The sequence below is a fragment of the Equus asinus genome, chromosome 11 (genome assembly GCF_041296235.1).
Source record: "Equus asinus isolate D_3611 breed Donkey chromosome 11, EquAss-T2T_v2, whole genome shotgun sequence".
NCBI classification, from domain to species: Eukaryota; Metazoa; Chordata; class Mammalia; order Perissodactyla; family Equidae; genus Equus; species Equus asinus.
The window spans coordinates 55,245,127-55,264,270 of NC_091800.1; the positions used below are offsets into that span (position 1 = coordinate 55,245,127).

At 50.5% G+C, this 19,144-nt stretch overlaps 1 protein-coding gene and 1 long non-coding RNA gene across 3 annotated transcripts in view; both read right to left on the reverse strand.

The window, feature by feature from the left end:
- The window catches only part of LOC123289940 (uncharacterized), a 171,530-nt gene extending 168,926 nt beyond the window's left edge, over positions 1-2,604 (reverse strand). For both annotated transcript variants that reach the window (XR_011506719.1, XR_011506718.1), the window contains exon 1: positions 2,498-2,604. This is a non-coding gene — a long non-coding RNA (uncharacterized lncRNA). The remainder of the gene's footprint in view (positions 1-2,497) is intronic.
- A 2,579-nt stretch (positions 2,605-5,183) lies between these two features.
- POU4F1 (POU class 4 homeobox 1) lies at positions 5,184-11,533 on the reverse strand. The gene is made up of 2 exons (XM_044780146.2): positions 11,028-11,533; positions 5,184-10,371 (listed from the first exon to the last, which is right to left on the reverse strand). The coding sequence occupies exons 1-2, from the start codon at positions 11,148-11,150 to the stop codon at positions 9,229-9,231; spliced, it is 1,266 nt and encodes a 421-aa protein (XP_044636081.2). The 5' UTR covers positions 11,151-11,533; the 3' UTR covers positions 5,184-9,228.
- Positions 11,534-19,144: the final 7,611 nt, after the last annotated feature.

A 19,144-nucleotide genomic window follows, 5' to 3' on the forward strand; every position in this document is an offset into this window, starting at 1 on the left:
TTTTAATAAAGTTCATCTACAAAACCTACAAGACGAAAACAACTTTTTTGTATCAAGAGTCTTCCTTATAAAAGTTCTGCAATAAAGCAACCCTAAACAGGACCCTCCAGGTAAAATTTCCTTTTATTTTAATAGAACCAGATACTATTGCAATTCTTTTAGTAGACATTTACGAACAGTCCTTAGCTTGACAGAATGGGAGTCTGTATAGGTTGAATCTTCTTTAGTTATTTTTATTCTTTTTTTTTTTGTACAAAAGAAATGAAAACGATAGGAGTTTAAAATGCTTTCTCTTTCCCTCTCCCCCTCCCCCATCGCTCTCATTCTCCCCGTCTCGAAGACCCTCTCCTCCCTCTTCAGCTCTTTTTGATTAATAGATCCATGTGGCTAACGGCCTGACATATGGTGTGCGAAGCAGCTTGAGATAGTACCTTAGGCATCCCCTACGGCCATTAACATATTAGGGGCTTATGTGCAGTCAGACAGTCAGACCTCATCGAGAGCCGGCGTTTTCAGAAAGGCTGCACCCCAGACTGTTTGAGAGAGAGTTTCAATAATGCACCACTCTTCAATTTTAAAGGACTTGCTTCTGGTGCTGAAACACTAGGACAGAACCAGAATAAAGTTTAGAAATGAGACGCAGTTACATTCCACAACAACAGTAAAAATTGTGCTTACATCTGTTTGTATATGGATATGCACGTGGAGGCTCAGCTTCAAGCTCACAAACACGCACCAGCTCCTGAGTATTATCAGTAAACACGCAACGTCAGCTGCCTGGATTTATTTTGTTTAAAGTCTTCTTTATACCGGGAATACTAACAGTACAATAACAGTACAGTTACTGATAGACATGATTCAAAAGCAAAAACAAAATATAGGCTTATGTTTAAGAAAGAAATTATTCTGAACCATGTAGCTTGATGTTTTTCCCTAGTAGAAGAAATTAAGTGCATTTTTTTTTACATCTGTAGTCTTAAAATAAGAAAAAGAGTAATAAAATAATGAAAATTTTAACTTTAAAATATGTGATAGCTTTGACACATTTGCAGATCAAATTTCTGGAGAGGTAACTATTCTTGCTCTACAAAACCTGAAAGTTTACAAACAAATAAAAGTCTTGACAATGATTCTGAAAGGTGGGTAAAGCCTCTAGCAGGTACACATACGCATAAAGATAATATATACACGTTATGTATGTATACATTTTTGACGAGGGAGATGATATTCCAAATCAAAGCAGACAGCCCACTTGAAGCTTATTTAATTCACTTTAACGTCGTAACCGAAGCTTGAAATTCGCTTTGCCCAACGTTCTTCTCCTTCCAGCCTCCTGCTGATAAAGCACTGCACCCCTTTTGAACTGTACTCTGGCTGTTTGCTTGGCAAATAAATGCTGTTCCGCCCTATTAAACCTTTTAGGTAGTTTCATCTTCGGATTTCTCAAATACAGAGCTAATAAGGAGGTGCTTTGATGCTGTTTTACTTTCAAACTATAGCCTCGAGGCGTTAAAACACGCAAAAGGTAACCGAAAAGTAAATTGCCGCGAGCAAGGCGCACCCTCCCTTTCAAAATCCCTCCGACCCTCTGCAGAGCACTGCGTGGCAGCCGAAAATCGCCTGTTCCTGTGCAGAACTACGTCCCGTTGGCAGCCCCTGGGGTTCTGAACCCGTGCCACGTTACCAGGGGGATGAGGAGAGAGGAGGCACTTTTAAATTTCAAAGCCCTGGGATCCCTTGGGGGAGAGGCAGGACCGGAGGTAGAGACCGCAAAGCTTCCCAAAAGTTGATTCTAGACAAATATCAGATGGGAAGTGAAGGTTAAGCAACGGCAACTTGTTTAAGCAGCCAGCAATAAAACTTTTGCATTAGGCGTGGCGGCGGTGCGCGAGAGCCTGCTCAGAGGCGCTGAGGCTGATTTCAAACCTCCTCGGGCTCAGACTACTTTGGAGGGAAGACCCGGGCGCGCTCATACTTTGCATACACTTGATCCTCCTAGACAAACACACACACAAGCGCACACACATATACACACAAAACGACTCAGTTGAATATAAGCAAATGAAACCATTGAAACCTATCTGTTTTCTTTAAAACTGGGATGAAACAGTCAGTCCCCCACTCAAAGGCGTCAGGATTGACAATAAGGTACATTTTCAGAAGAAATGCAAGCCCCCGGGAAATACCGCTGCCCAGAGTCAAATGGATCCTACCTGCTTTTTTAAAATGCCTGTATTTCCATTGCTAACTCATAAAACACATTTTAAGCAGGATAGTTGAGCTCCAATCTCAGCCTCAGAGCTCCTTGTCACATTCTGCTTCTCTTTCTCTTTCTTTCATCACAATGCTTTGGTAAAGTCGCATAAGTGATCAAAATTAACATAAATCATTATTAGTTATTAGGATTTGCTCTAAATTACACTGTGAATATGGCACCAGCCCCATCTGCCGCCCCTGCTCTCGCAGCAATAGATTGCAGATAAAATAATGTCCTTACCCCATTAGAAGGTTCCTGTCTCTGTAGCCAAAAGCCAAACAAAAGCAATAAATATCGGGCTTTTTCTCTCCACTATTCAGCTGTGACTCTTTTCATCAGCTCTTCCTCTAGAAAAGCTCGAAAGCTGCCTGAAAATATTGCATTTTATATCACCAAAGGGCGATTAATATTGCATTAACTGTATTTAACATTTTTTAAGCGCGAGTAATCTACAATGAGTTAGTTTCTGTTAATAAGTACAGGGGACATCAGAACTACCGCAGACCACTTAAGACATCTGTATAAACATATTATTTGTCTCATTCTTTGTTTTTGTTTTTGTTTTTAATATATAATGTTAGAGCGTAGCGCGCGATGTTTGAAGTGGAAGAATCTGTGTTAATGGTCTGCTTAAAGTATTCTGACACTGACTGGAGACAGCCAGGTCCCTGTCTTCATTAAATGTTTATTGTCAACACTTGGCGGGGGCGGAAAGGGGGGTGGGGGAAAAGATTGGTGTAAGTGAATTTCCACGGCTGGAAATTGTCAACACTGGTTTTTTTCTGATCCATGCCTAGAAAAGTTTGTATACCCTATGCTGCACTGAAGCCAGGCTTCAGAGTTAACAAACTTTTGTTTGTAATTCGTTTTACCTACAACGCAAGGAGTCCGTCTCTCTTTCTCCTCCATCCCTCCTTTTGCCATTTATCTTTCTAGGTTCTCTTTTAAGACCTTCCGTTTCCCTTCTGTTCCTGTCCTCTTCCCTTTCTAAGTCAGAGAGAAGCGACCTCCGGGTCTTTCGGGCTTGGGGCAGAGGATGGGACTGGGGCGCGTTTCGCCCGACCTCTGGCTTTGCTGGAGCAGCACGCTAGTCTCACTGCTTGTGCCTTGCCAGCTTCTCTCGGACCCGAGATTTTCAACCTCCATTTTGCGATCCAGGATTCTACTGAATTCTCCGGGACGAAAGCCCAGCAGCCAGCCGTCCTCTCGCCCCGGGTATAAATCCTTGCGTAATAAATTCAAATCCGTAGCAAGGCTTTGGTGGTACGCCCCTTAACAAAACAAAAGCTAAGATCTTTTCCAACAACGTAAACCAGTTTTGAAAGTTTTGTGGTTTTTAAGGTTTCTGTTGACTTAGGCAAACTGTGGGGAAGGGAGTATTTTTAACCTCTGGGAGATACTGGTCCATTCAGGACGTCCTCAAACGCTCTTAGAGGGTGCGAGAGGACCTCCGGGAGTGCCTAATTACCGGCTGCGGAACGCCGGCTCACCTCTCCTTGGAGACTCCGCGCACGCAACGCGCATGTGCGGGCTGGGCGCGCTCCCCGCGGTCTGCGCCCTGGTGGCCACCCCTGCGCACGCGCGGGACGCCCGGGCCTCGGGCTGTTGACCCGCTCCGGTCCTGGGCGGCTTGGGCAATTGCTGGCCCGGGCCAGCTGCCCGGTGGCTGTCCCGCCGTCCGAGAGGAGCTGCGGCCTCCGGCAGCTGGAAGCCTCGGAGCAGGCGGCGGAGGGGCGCAGGCCGGGCGCGCCGCGGTCGCTGAGCCGCAGCTCGCGCTCTTGGGTCGCTGGGATTCCCCGCGCGCCTGCCGCGGGTGGGTGGGTGTTTCAACGGGATGAGCGAAAACCCTGCAAGGGTCGCGAGAGGGTGGGTCCCCTCCTGGCTCAAATTCTGTCCCAATCTGCTCTGCCGGTGGTTTGAAACGGACCCGCCAACCCGCCCGCCCCGGAGTCCGAAGTCACGCCGGGGAGCCTAAAGAGCTGCAGACCGCGGCGGCTGGAGGGGAGGAAGCGGTCCCACGAGGCCGCCTCCAAAATAACTCCCGGAGCCCGAGGAGCGCTCGGCCGCTCCAGTTTCGGGGCTCTTCCCGGACTGCGCCCCGCCCTACAGATCCACCAACTTTCCGGGAGGGGGAGGAGGGCTGCCCGTCTCCCGTCAAGCGGACTTGACAACAATTACGAAAGTTTTTAATTAGCTTCTTGTTATCATTCATTTTATTAATTTTCAGAACTCTCAGGCCATGAATTATTCAAAAGGCAAGCCAACCAGAGCGGGGCGGCCGCGCGCCCCCGCCGCACGTTCCCGGCGCGGCTTGGGCCGCGCTGCCCGCCTGCTGCCCCGGAGGGCGTGAGCCCGCCCGGCCCCGCCAGCCGCGGTGGCGCGAAGGTTTGATCAAATATTAAATAACGTAATTATTGCGACAAGGCTTGTCTCGCAGGTGGAAAAGAGGCCCCCCGTGAGAATTAGAATTCGGCAGCTATTTTTAAAAAATCAATTAAGCTTGCGGTCTCCTTTGAAATCGCCCGCGAGGACCGTGTGGCTATCATCGTGGGGCTAAGACTGCAGCGGCAATAACACCGATAAGCAGAACCATACCAGATAATAATTGTGGTCCTCACTTTTATCATCCTGCTGGCCACCAGGGCCATGGAATGGGGTGGAGAATGCTTTTAGCCAGGGACAGAAGTCACAATTCCAACTTCACGGACTAGACTATGAATGCCCATTCACGTCAAAGATGGAGCTGCGATGCTTCGCGCAGGGTTGACAGAAGAGGCCAGGGCAACAGGGCAGGGAGCAGAGGGTGCGAGCTGGACCGGTGAGTCCTGCAGTTAGGGCGCCCTGTCCTCTTTGGGCGCGGCCACGTGTAGGAACGCGACCCAGGTACTCTTAATATTACAAGAAAATAAAAATCGATACAATCACGGCAGTGGGTGGCTACAGTTTATTTATGAGAGTGTAATCGAAGTTGAGAGCAATTTCAGAACACGCATTAAACAAAAATCTGTTTAGAAGTTAGGTGATGTGTCTTGAGGACATCATTTCTTAGACCTACAGAAGGAGCAGGACCCGGAGCTGGGACTGGGGAAAAGAAAAACTTTAAACGAATGGATGGCATAAACGTGGCAGGTTCATTTTGCTTATTATTCTTTTGCCTTTCCTACGCCACCACCGCCTGGATTTCCTGAGAAGTTGAAATGCGAACGGAACGCAATTTTCCCACTCTCTCCAACTTATTTTGAGATTATTCTTTAAAAGTACCAGAGCCACACATTTTACTACTTCCACCCACTGACTGGTGCCAGAATCCGTCTAGAGTGAAGTTCTGCTCTTCAGAACCAGAAAACTTTGAAAGGCCAACTATCGCCTCGCCGAGTGGCAAGACTTTGCACTCTCTTCAGGAGGACATTTGTTTGCTTGTTTGTTTGTGTCTTCACGGATTGCCAGTTACAGATGTCTTAGAATAGTCTTATTATTTCTTCCAGCGGCACACAGATCCACTCACCGGAAAGCAAAGCATTTCTTGTTTTGCACAGTTTCCTACTATATAAAATAGGAAACTCTGCAAAGCATGTATTCTCATCTGTTTTATTAACATAATATTGTCTTTTATTTGGTAAAGATTTTACTTAATACAAAACAAATGCTTAAGTTCTTATTACATACATTGGTCATCATTGTATAATACAAATGTATTTGCCTGTTAACATTTCTGTTTGGGGCAGATTTTTTTTAAAGAAAAAAACAGCCTTTGTAAATCTTTTTTACTTGTGCATTCTCAGTTCTCCAGTAATGAAATCTGGTCATACTTTTCTATAAAATAACGTGGGTTTTTTTACAAATGCATTTTATTAAAAACTTTGATGACATTTCAAATCAAGAGCAACAGAAACAAATCAATTTTGATGGAAGAGATCTATTTTAAAAAATACCTCTAGTCCTTTTTTTTTTAAACATTAACAACTGTTTAAAATCACAGCTTTTTAAATGTACTATTCTTTTTTGAACATCAAGTGTCTTGTTTCACAGATTTGCCGGTGAAATTAAAAAGGTCTGGCTAAAATAGAATGACTTCAGAAGATATAATCCCAGCTATAAAGAAACTTTGTACATTTGGCATCTGATCTTGTCCCAGGCCACCAAGAAATAGAGAATCTCTGGTCCCTCTGGAGCAGTAGGTGGCACACTAAATGTTCCAAATGAACAGAGGCATGGACAGATCAGTGGATGGTTTTTATATTTGTTACCCTCCAAAGAAAAGTCAATTAATTATCGCATTTTCAAGTAACATTTTTGGGTTAGAACAACACAGATATAAACCTTCAAATGCCTCTGTCCCTGAACCTCAATTTAAATATTTTGAGGGTGCCTGGTTATTTATTACCTTCCACCACTCTGAAACAAGGGCTGTGGTGTAAGAGTTTCTGCAGTTAAAAAGAAAAACAAAACTTTGATAAACACAGGCAACTAATATAGAATTCATTTTATTCAGAGCACCGCTTTTCACATGAGTTATCTGAAAGTGAATTCTGATTCAGCAGAAAAATACATCATTCTCACCCCTTCCCCTCTTTTCATCCCCCTTTCAACATCCTCCCCTTCCCTGTATTTTTGGTTGAATTGAGTGTCATTTGTTGACCGGCTCTACTAGGAGTTGGCCCAGTAAAAACACAAAAATGCACCCAAATCATAAAATTGCTCTTCTTTCAGTTATGTTTTATTGGTAAGTGTACTGGGACACATCCCCCTGTTGTATTTTGGCGCACAGAAATGGTTCTGATAGAAGTGGGGAGGGGAAAGGTAATAGAGCAAGGACATAACCTAGAAGAAAGCTCAGCAGACATACATGGACAGGTAGATCAATCTGTGAGACGTCCCAGGATTAACACTGGCAGTTTGTAACCACTCTGTGAGTGTGTGCATTAAAGAAAATATTTACAATAATCTTCCTTTTTTCCTTTTCCTCTAAATACAAGAATAGGACAAGAATGTTGTGTTTTCGGTGAAAACAGGCAGTAGACTGTGAAATCACACTATCCACAAAACAGTCTATCAGAAAGCTAGCCCAGTATAGTGCTCAGTTTCAAATGCATAGGATGTTTGCGCTGCAAACAATGATATACAACGTAATTAAATAAATAATGCCTAACCAGAGTGAGACCTAATTGTGTTTCTTTCTGCACCTTTCAGAACATGCATGACTTCAGTCTTATTAAATGGCAGGTTTTTTCCTTTTCTTATTTGTTCTGTTTCCAATTTTTTAATTCTTATTAAAAGATGGTAAGAAACCACCTCCACAAGAGATTAAAAAGAGTATCTTGTGCACCAAGCAGGCATGTTACCTAACCACCTTCAACTGTCTTTCTCACTTTTTTATTCATCAGCAGTTCATAAAGTTGCTTGATTATTACTATGAAATACTATACATGATTTTCTATTTGGGAGACTGATAGTGCAAATTAAAGTTCTTGCTACCCAACATTTGTCCCCAGCAATAAATTACTGTTGAATAATAATAATAATAATAATAATAATAATGAAACACAGTTGTTCTGCTTCCCCCACCCCCCAACATGCAGACCCTTTTGAAACAAACGGAGGCCTTTAAACCTGTCTTCCTTTCATCTGAGATTTAGTTGGTTTTTCTCACAGCCAAGCCCTGCTCCAACTGAAAGCAGAAACTTCTCAATATTTCAGTGATTTCATGTTGTCCAAGAGAGAAGGAAAGGAGACCCAGAAGGGCATGATGGAACTTGCTCTGTGGAGAAAACGGGACAGAGTATTTCCTAGTGTCTTCCACCCCAGCAGTCTACTTGAATCCATAGGAAAAAAAAAAAAAATCAGTAGGTAGTTTCAAATAAACCACTCAGAAAAATAAACCAAAGGGCAAGCAAGTTCTATGGGTGGGGGAAAGCTTACTTTGAAACAGTCCATCTTCTAGATCTTAGATATAACAGCAAAAATGAAAAGAGAAAAACCTTGTTAAAATTGTTTTATTTTCCTAGAATAAAATATTTATTTCGGAGCCCCTAAATTCTGCCTTTTAGTTAGCTCAAAGACTGTGCCTCTCTCCCTAAACACTCCCACCCAACGGGGACCAGGCCACAGGAGTACAGGTCGGTCACTGGAACACTTGGACTCCACCTAAACACGCAGCCACCGCCCCCCCACCCCCCCGTGCCCCCTTCAGCTGTGTCCCCACTCACTTTGTGGCAATGGAGAGCAGCCATCGGAGTCTCATTGGAACGGAGAAAAATAAATCAAAGAGGACATGAACGGGGTGGAGGTGAGATTTAGAGGGAAAATTAATTAAACACACAGACAGAACAACTAGCTCGCTACCCAGAATTTCTGGTTCGTTTGGTTTTCGGTTTCTGACTAAGTTTGTGTGTGTAGGGTTGGGGCGGTGGTAGTAATGGTGGTGCTCTTTTTTCTCTTCCTTAGGGGGGAATGAAGCTGCAGAATACGGCTCCCCGGAGCTAAATTTGTAAAGCACTTTTTCTTTGTTTTTGTCCTGTTCTGTTTTAGTTTGTCTTTATTTGTCTAGTTTTTGGTGGTTGGTAGGTTTGCTTTTGTACGTGGTTCCTTGGTCCCCAGGAGATTTTGATAAGTGTCTCTGGTCAAAAACAGTTCATTTCCCTACCGTTCCCGAGTCTCCCCCCACCCTAGCCCCCAGAACCATCCTGCTCCTCAAAACCCCTCCTCCAGTCTCCGCTTTCCTTCCCCTCACTGCCCGCTCACCCAAATGCTCCCCCCTTCTCCCCCGCCATCTTCTCCTGTGTCCACACGCAGCACCCCAGACCTCTAGGCTGGGGGAGGGTAAGGGCAGGGAGAGCAGAGAGGGGGCGGAGGAGATCGCGGGAGGAGGGACTCCCCAAATGCAAGCAGGTAACGGACACTCCAAATCCGGGGCAAGCAGACCCTTCAGCTCCCGCTCGGCCCCACCCGGCACCTCCCACCTCCCCCCCCCCTCAGTAAGTGGCGGAGAATTTCATCCGCTTCTGCTTCTGTCTCTGGTTGCAAAACCACACCCGCACCACGTTCTTTTTGAGGTCCAGTTTCTCGGCGATGGCGGCGATCTTCTCGGACGAGGGCCGGGGTTGTACGGCGAAGTAGGCCTCGAGGGAGCGCTTCTCGGGCGCGGCGATGGAAGTCCGCTTGCGCTTCTTCTCGCCGCCGTTGAAGAGCTCGGGCTTGTTCATTTTCTCGCGCTGCGCGCCCTCGGCCTCCTCGAGCCACGCCTGCAGGATGGGCTTGAGCGCGATCATGTTGTTGTGCGAGAGCGTGAGCGACTCGAACCTGCAGATGGTGCTCTGGCTGAGCGAGCCCACGCCCGGGATCTTGAGGTTGGCCAGCGCCGAGCCCACGTCGGCCTGCGTCACGCCCAGCTTGATGCGCCGCTGCTTGAAGCGCTCGGCGAACGCCTCGAGCTCGCGCGGGTCCGTGTCCGAGTCGCAGATGGACGCCAGGCCCGCCGCGCCCACCACGGCCGCCGCCGCCGACGCCGCCGCCACCTGCCCAGCCGCGGCCGCCGCCGCCGCCGCCGCCGCGCCGTGGTGCGCCGCCGCCGCCACCAGCCCGGGGTGCGGCAGCCCCGACGGCATGTTCATGGCGGCCGCCGCCGCGGGGTGCGACAGGTGGCCCAGGCCGTGCATGTGCGGATGCGGGTGCGCCGAGCCGCCCAGCAGCCCGCCGCCCGGGCCGCCGCCGCCGCCCCCCGGGCCGCCGCCGCCGCCGCCGCCCCCGGGGCCGCCACCGCCTGGGCCGCCGCCGCCCCCCGGGCCACCGCCGCCCCCCGGGCCGTCGTGGGCGCCGCCGCCGCCGCCCGCCGCCCCCGCGCCGCCTGCGCCGGCCATGAGCGCGAGCGAGGGCGACGAGATGTGGTCCAGCAGGTCGCCGGGCTCCAGCGCCTGGTGGTGGTGGTGGTGGTGGTGGTGATGCGCCAGCGGCACGGTGGACGTGGACGTGCATGGCACGCTGTTCATCGTGTGGTACGTGGCGTCCGGCTTGAACGGGTGGCTCTTGCCCTGGGACACGGCGATGTCCACGGCCGCCAGCGCCTCCGCCCGCGCCAGCAGCGTTTCGTCTAGGCTGGCGAAGAGGTTGCTCTGCAGCTGCAGGCGACACAAACCAAACCAAAAAACCACAAAACCAAAAAAAGCAAAAACACAAAACAAAACCACACACAATCCGGAAAGCACAACGAGCAAAGGGCAAACACAAAGCAACCAAAATAACAACGGAGGTGGGGATAGTGGAGACCCGGAAAAACGGAATGGGGGACACATTGGGGACGAAACAAGGGGACAGACGAGAAGGGACGGGAGTGTGGGGAGGGGGGCAGACGCGGGAGAGAGGGGGACAGAGGAATACATTCCGGGAACGGGCGTGGGAGACGAAAAAGGAGGGGAAAAGAAGAAGAAATGGAGATGTAACTCGCAGCTGGGGACCCGTGTCACACACCCGAACACGCACAGAGACCACCTTTCCGAGGCATGAAATTAACAGAGAAAGTGAAGGGAAGTCGAGAGTCATGGCCCCAGCGCTCCCCACTATGATCGCAGGCGCCCGAGACCCGGGCAGAGGCGACGCGAACACAACATTAAGCGCCACTGTATAAAACGTGCCTCGCAGCGGGATTTCTCTAAAACTCCCTGTCCGCAAATCCCCGCACCGGGACCTGGGCACACACCAGGACCCAACATGCAGCGTCTCGGAGACGGGGAGGGGGCGGGCGCGCGGGCCGGGGCTGCGGGCGTGGGGCGCTTACCGGCGGCGTGGGCAGGCAGGCCCGCCGGATGGCCTCGGAACTGGAGTGCAGAGACGGGTACTTGTGCTCAGGGAGGGTGGGATGCATGGCAAAGTGAGGCTGCTTGCTGTTCATGGACATCATCTTGATGGCTTGGCATGTAAATCCACAAACACTCCGAAAGTCCGCGGGAAAGTGTGCACGCCGACTCCCCCGGCCTCCCTTCCGAGGCTGCTGCCGAGGTGGCTAGCGGCACGAAGGCGGCGGCCGCGCGGGGGGCTGCTGCTGCGCCTGCTGCCGCCGCTGCCGCCCGACGCTCCCTTTGACCGCGCAGAGCGCCGCGCACCGGCCTTGCGATCCCACTTCTCCGAGAGCTCTAGCCCCGCGCGCCGACGGGATGCACTCCTCTTACACCTGAGCCCCACTTCTCGCGGCCGGTCCGGGAAGCTCTCGCGAGAGCTCGCGGCCCCGCAGTGCTGACAGGCATCAACTGTCTCCGTCTGTCTGACGCGCGCTCTCCCTCTCCTCGGCCCCGTGCGTCTGCGCGCGCGCGCGCTCTCCAGGCCGCTACCGGCGCGTGGGAGCCGCTCTTATAGTGACCACCAGCAAGGACAGCGCAGGTGACGCACCTGTAGCTGCCCGGGCATGCGCACTGCACGCCTCACCTTTCCCACCTTGGGTCTGGAAAGATCAAACGGGGCAGCTATTGTCTGAGGGTAAACACCTTTTAGGCAGAGAAAGATAAAATGCTCGTAAGCCCCTCGGTGGTTTCCCTCCCCCCTCCCCAACACAAGCTCTGAATATATGCACATTACTTAGGAACACCTCCTCTCCAAGATGTCTAACAAGCTGTTATATAAGGTGCACAACTGGGCATTTGTATGTTAAATTATGCCCGTGCATTCCTCTGTATACAGTATAAATAACAACACAGAAATGCAGAAGGTGCTGTCTTTTGCTGCAAGAAACTGTTTCTTTCAAGGTTTATAAATAGCTTCCTGGAGAATAATCGCGGTGACAGACATTTGTTTGAACCAGGCAGACGCTATTGATTTCCATATAATTTCATTTCCTCCGCATACTTTGTTGTTGTTGTTGTTGTGAATATAACTGTGTCAGGCACCGACAGTGACAGCCACTTAGGAGCCACAAGGAGCGTATGCTTCCTACTTGGAAACGGCTGTTGAAATGAAATTGTGCGTTTCTCTTATTGTTTGTCTCCTTTAACCGTGTACAAACCCACATTTCAAACGAGCTCCGGGTGATCTGAGGCTTCTAGTAATCAAAAGGAAAAAATAGTTAACAGGGTGTAAATGGGATCTTTTCCTCTTCTCAGCATGCGCGCGCGCGCGCGCGAGCGCGCGCGTACACACACACACACACACACACACACACACACACACACACACTATATGCTGGAAACTCCAAGAAAAGGAAACTGCTTCAGAGAAAAGGGAATAAAATGTCGAAAAGAGAACTTTCTTTTCCCTTCCATCCTTTTGGTTTCTTTGCTTCTTATCTCTGTCTGTGTGTGTATATATACATATATATTTTTTTTCCTTCAAAAAGAGACAGGACCAAGCCAGTTTGTAGGAAACCATGATTAAAATATTAATTCAAACCAATTTGAAAGAACGGGCCCAAGCTCTCGTCCGACCTTTATTTATTTACTTTTATTATTATGAAATCAAAAGCTAAGAAGAAGAATAAATCAATTAGCCAACCCGTTGTATGGCCCTTATGTGGCAGGCAGATCAAGGGCCTCCTGGGGAACCACAGTTCAGGTGCCTGTGTCCCCAGGGACGCAGCGCCTGCCGGGGGTGATAATAACAGCCCAGATGTTATCACATCTGCGGCGAGAGAGCCGGAGACCCGCGAGGGGCTGCTTATGGGAGGCAGAGATCAGATAAATAATCTTTCTGGTCTCTCCCACACCAAGGAGGTCTGTGTTTCCACCAAGTAGCAGATCTCAATTCTATAAACCTAAATTTGCGTTCTAGCGGATTTTATCTTTTCTTTGGATAAATGCGTGCGTATTTAGCATACCACTCACTACTCAGATTCCAAGAGGAGTCCGCAGGCGTCATCCTGGCTTTTTCTTCTTTCTTTTCTCCTCTGTCTACCAACTACCCCCCCCCCCCCGACGCCCCCCCACCCCTACTCCCCCACCCCCACCCCCGCCCTGCGCGCGGCTACAGCCTGAGAGGGGAGTAAGAAGTATGTTCACTTGCTGGTGCGAGAAGGAGCCCCATTTCCATCCATTACACGGTCCCCTGGGAGTGCTAAATGCAACTTTATCTCCGTGGGGAATGGACGATGAGCAGGACAGCGCTGGAGAGGGAGAGTGAGTCCTACTGTAGTCGTCTCACCGGGTGTCCTGGCTTAACCTAATCCTTCCTGACACCCATCGTGGCGGTTCCCTGAGCTCTCCCGCGGGAGGAAGGAAGGGCCCTGCAGAGGGCGAACGCCTACATCCTGCCCTCCCCCCAGAGAAAGGCTGGCCTTTGGGGACCTCCGAAGGGTGCAGGGGGACAGAAACGAAAACAGCACAGTTTTGCGGCCAGGAGGACCCCCTGAGAGCGAAGTGGGCCCCTGAGTACCGGAAGCTCACTCGGTTTACCCTCCAATTCTGGAAGGCACGGAGACTCTTCTCCTAGCTTACCTCTCTTTGGACGACTGGAGTCCCTGCCTACCTTGGGGTGGGGCCAGACTTTTCCCCAGAATATCTCGCTTTTCCTGGGTCTAGATATATGAAGGCTGTGGATACAATCCCCTCACCGCCCTCCCCCCATGGATTCGAAGCCCATTTAGGGCACACCTGTGTCCACTATGACGCTTAACAAAGTGTTTGCCACAGAGTAAAAATGCTCTATAAAGCAATATGTGTCTAGAACGCAGGAGAAGCCAGATGGGGAGGGCCAGGGGCCAGGAGCAAAAGCCAGAAACAGTCCAACAAGCCAGGGCTAATGGGGGGCAAGCAGGAGACTCCTCTCTCCCTAAAAAGGAGATGGAGACTGGGCCAGAGGGTATGCTGTTCCCATGCAGAGCTGTAAATCTTGATTCCAGCCTTTTCTTTTTTGGAGGTCAGTTATTTCATCCCTACCTCATTAACTTTGTACCTTGCCTCTCTACCTCACATCCTTGCTGAGCACCAGTCTGGGCCAAGGTGAGACACTGGAGATCAAACGAGGTATAAAATATCTGCCCTCCAGGAGGTGGCAGTCTCTGAGAGTGGAGCAGATACAGATGAAGAGGTGTTTATGGCACAAGTGTGACAGGTGGGATGAAAAGGAGTTGTACAGAATGTGGGGTGGGGGCCATGCTTGGAGAGTTATCCTGCAACATCCCTGCTGGGATCAGCCCCAGGCCAAAAAGTGGGGCACAGTGTCAGATCTGCTGGCAGTTTCTTGGACCTTATCAAGCCTTTCCCTAAGTACCCCAAGGCAGTGAAAGGAAAGGGTAGTGGACCAGGCTCCAGCCCACCAATATGTCACTGCTTTGTTTTCTGGGTTTGGCAAGTGCAGTAACTAGTTGGCCCCTGCCTGTGCTAATGATGCCCACATGGGGTCTGAGCCTTGGCATAGATTCCTGGGCAGGTTTTTTTTTCTCCTTCTTCTTGCTTAATGACCAACACAGATTTCCCCCCTCCCTTCATCTCATAGCTTTGCATTTTATCAAGAGGGGAATAATGAATGCACAGCTATTGATTTCCAAGGAATTTCCGCCCCCAGGGATAGGGAGTATATCATCTGGATCAGAGACACATTTCTTTCCCTCATTAATTAATTTTCTCCTCCTCCTTTGGCAGGCCCCACTTCACATTTCCTTCGGCAGTGCCTCTTTCTCGAGTTCAAGGAGCAGAGACATTCCTTGGTCGGAGTGAGGGCCTATGAGACAGTGCAAGGGCCGGCACTGTTGGGGGTGACCACTCCTCGCCTTTGACCAACCACCCCCTCCACAGCTGGGGAGAGCGCGCCTGACGGCTGCTGCCGGCTCGCGCAGCCTTTCTCCTGCCAAAGGGGCGCGGGGAAAGCTAGCGCTGGACTGAGCAGCGGCTACCTACACGCACCCCGCCTCCCGGAATTGAACCGAGTTATTTGTGCGGATTCAGGGACAGGGGTTTGGCCCTAAGGAATGTCCACTTAAGTACATGGAGGTTGTGTGTATGCAGGTGGAGGAGATCGGGCCCACCTTCCTTCCCGAACCCGAGGATCTGGCCCTACCTGCAGGCCCGGCCGCCTTGGGCTCTGGTGGCCCAAGCGGGAGCTCTGCTCCTGCCAGGCTCGGCGCGGCACGTTTCCCGCAGGCAGCCGCCGGGTTTGAAACTAGGCACACTCACCGCGGAGCTGGCGGCCCGAGTGCAGGGCAAGCGCCCAGCGCCCTGAGCCGCGGCTCTAGAGGCCACGCGGGCTGTTCTAAGCAGGGCGAAGGGACAGGCAGGCGAGAAGCAGGCCCAGAGCTGAGGGTCGGTTCTTGGAAGAGGGGCTCACTTGGGCGGTCCCAGCGCCCTCTTGCTTGAACACTCTCTGTCCAAAGGATGGGAGGGGTGCAGTACTGTCCCTTCCCCTCCTGGCAGACTTCTCTCTCTCTTAGCGCTACCCCTCGCGCTTCCCAGCCTGTCCCTCCCGCGGTGAGGGGACTGGGCTCCTCGCTGGCCCTGCCAGGGGCCCTCAGACCTCCCCAAGCAGCAATCGAAGCCGCGGCGCCCACCCCGCCCGGTCCTGGGCAATGGCTCTGCCCTCTGCCACCACGCAGGGCCCAGCTCAGCCCAAATCGGGGAGCCCAGAGCCACGCTTTCGCTGGCCGGAGCTCGGAGATTTCCTGGAGGCCACTGTCCTCCTTTTCCACCCCGCCCTGCCAGCATCCGGGGCCGCTGGTCTCCCTTGGTCCCCAAGGCCGGAGTGGGTGGGTTATTGAGGCCCGTAGGGATGTCCTCCTGTAAGGCTCTCGGCCCCACATTCAGACTGGGTTCCAGCTGGAACCCGCGGAAGAGGTTCTTGAGTAAGCCAGTGGAAAACTCACTGTTTTCTTTCTTCTGGCTGTTTAATTCAAATGCAACTCCCGTTGGGAACATTTTCCTCGATGTCGACCATGTCGCATGTCGCTTATACCCTTCCGACCCGAATGATGCGTCCCAGTAAAGTTCACTGCGGGTCATCATCCCTCTGGGTGTTACATAAATAGAGATCTATGTGTGTATCTCCACCCTACTCTCTCTGTGGACTTAAAACCCGCCCAACTTGTGAAAGCCCTACGGGTGGGGCAGGACAACTAGGTCTCGTTCCTAACGGGGGCACTGCCTCCCCCGCCCGCTGGTTGCCAGAACCAGTTTCGCTGTCCACGTGAACAATGTTGTAGCACTAAAACATGGCCACGGGCCTCTGTGGTTTAGGTCCCAAGAGGAGCAGAGCTGCTCCCGCCCCGCCCAGGCCCCTTCAAAACTGGAAGAGCGCGCTGGTTAGAGGCGGGGTTTCAAGGTTCCCAGGTGAAAAACAACAAAGAACAAACCAACTCTACGACAGACGCGCCCGCCGGTGACCCCACGCGATGAGATGGAAGTTCTGTCGCCTTCCCTCTCCGCAGATAGCCGCGTGCCCGCGGCTCCGTCCGGGACGCACGCAAGCCTAGGTTGGAGGGAGCTCCGCTGGCGCAAATGCACAGCAGAGGACCCCCATCCCCCCACGAGTGCAGTTCCGAGGACCGAGAGGCAGGCGCCGGTCGCTCTCCGCAGGCTCAACTCTGGCGGCAGGAGCAGGATCCCCAAGAGGGTCCAGAAGCCGCGGAGGAAAGCGCGAAGCCGCGAGTCCAAATGCCAGAGTGCGGAGCTGGGTCCTGTCGCCCGGCTCCAGCGCTCGCCGGCGCCGCCGCCAGCCACCCCTCCACCCCGCCGCCCGCGCAAATCAAAGCCCCTTTCGAGGGACTGGGAAATAGTTGCCTTGTCATGTAACACATTGCCCTGATTTATTATAAAATTTTAACGAAATCATGCATATTTTAACAGCCTTTAATCACTGCATGAAAATTTAATTCATGGACTGTAGCGCGTTTAAATAAATGAAGTGTTAATTCATTAGGATTAATTAATTTGTTAAAGGATTGTGTGCAAGGTTAAGGTGGAAAGAAAACTCTTTTGTTGGTTTCGCGTCTTAATCGCCAGGTTACGCGAGCGGTAATAAAATGAGAGGAAATCGCAGAGCAGGTCTTTTCTGCGGGCGGGGCCCGGGCGGGACCAGCTGAGGGCGCCCTCAAGAGCGCGGGAAACTCCGGCCGGAGGGGCACCGGCGACTCTGCCTTCCCGGGAGACCTGGGGGTGGGGGAGGTGGAGGGGAGAGCCGCACTGGCTGAGGGAATCCCGGAAGGCTAGGGGGTTCGCTGGAATCAGAGGGAGGAAAGGAGACTCAGAGCCGAGGCTGGCGGGCCAGACCTCACCTCCCCACCCCTAGCACCAAGATGACCCTGTGAGTGTGGCGAGGTCGCGCCTTCTGGCCCTCGGAGCGCCAAGCTTCGGCTTAATGGACAGACGATGGGCCAGCCCTGCCACCTCCTGAGCCTTCCAGCGCCCAGGGAGTCACCGTCTCGCCATGAAGCCGCCGGCCCTGGCAGCGACGGAGAGCCTAGAGTCTTGAGGAACGTTCAGAGAGGAGGCAGAGCAAAGCCAAACTGGGAAGCTCAGGCTGCAGCAACCGGGAAACCTTTCTCAACCAGGAGCCCTGCCGTTAGGTAATGGTTTCTTCAGCATCTCTTCTGAGACATCCGCTGAATAGGCGCTCCTTCCAGGATAGCAGACACTCAAAAGAGAAGTCCTCTTCCGCACCGAACTCTTATTCATCCTTAAAGACCCAATACAAATGGCACCTCCGTGAAGACGCCTGGTTTCCTTTCTGCTTCACGCTATCCCCAACAGGGACACTTCTACTCACCAATGCTGTAAGAATCAAAATGGACCAGAACTAGGTCCTCCCTCCTGTCACAGTCTCAATAAAAGTCTATATCAAATCCTTGCCCTCAGGGAGTAGATCTTAACACCTCCAAACTACAAGTGTCACACAAGGCACACACTTGGTTAATCCAACTAACATTTATTAGAGAAGTCTGCTCCCTAAGACACAGCAGAGCAAGGAGTCTACCTTATTTCAAAAAGTAGAGCTTCAGTTCAAAGTATTCTAGACTGCCTCTCTCATATAAAACTGAAGATCACCCTATCCTGGGCTCCAGATGGGTTCTTAAATCTGCATCTTAATAGATGCTTCCTCAGTCAGAGTGGGGTTCCGAGAATTAGGCAATAAATGTTCACTATGCACTCTGAGATCATTGCTTAAAAGGTTTTTCTCTCTGCCAAGTATGATTAAAAGCTCCAGTTACATCACGATAGGCAAAGACTGTGCTGTTAGGACTCCCACCAATAAGAATGAAGGGTCTTATGAGGTTTGGGAAACCCTTCTAATCTAATAGGCCACACTCCATAAAATTCAACTGTTAATCTCAGTTTGATGTTCTCTACAAATCTCACTCACACACAAAAAAGCAAGGTGGGAAAAAATCTAGTGCCTGTATTATACTTTAAATAATTGAAACTCATTCAAGTATAAGGAAACAAGAAGTTTCTCAAACATCTTAGAGTTCAAGACCAAAGTTCTTTCTTTGTTCAGTGGTACCTCTAGTTTCAAACCAACGTAAGTATGAGACTTCAGGAAAACAGCAGATTTGACATTAAGGGACTGTAAATCTTAGTCTACCATTTTGTTTTAGTCTGTTGATTCATTAGAAGAGGAAAAAGACATTTTGGATGGGAAGATTTTGAAAATTAGAAGATGAACACCAAAGGTCATGTCAGAAAAAAAAACCTAGCATCTTGTCACATTTCCTTAGCCATAGTATTTTAGAAAGATGAACAGTCAGACAAGATGGTTTTTATACAGACATGAACTGATAAGTGTCTACTTCCTTTATCACTAGAGCATCTTTTTCCAACAGATTTAGTGGGGATTTTTTTTTTTTTTGAGGAAGATTAGCCCTAAGCTAACAACTGCCACCAATCCTCTTTTTGCTGAGGAAGACTGGCCCTGAGCTAACATCCGTACCCATCTTCCTCTGCTTTATATGTGGGATGCCTGCCACAGCATGGCTTGAAAGTGGTA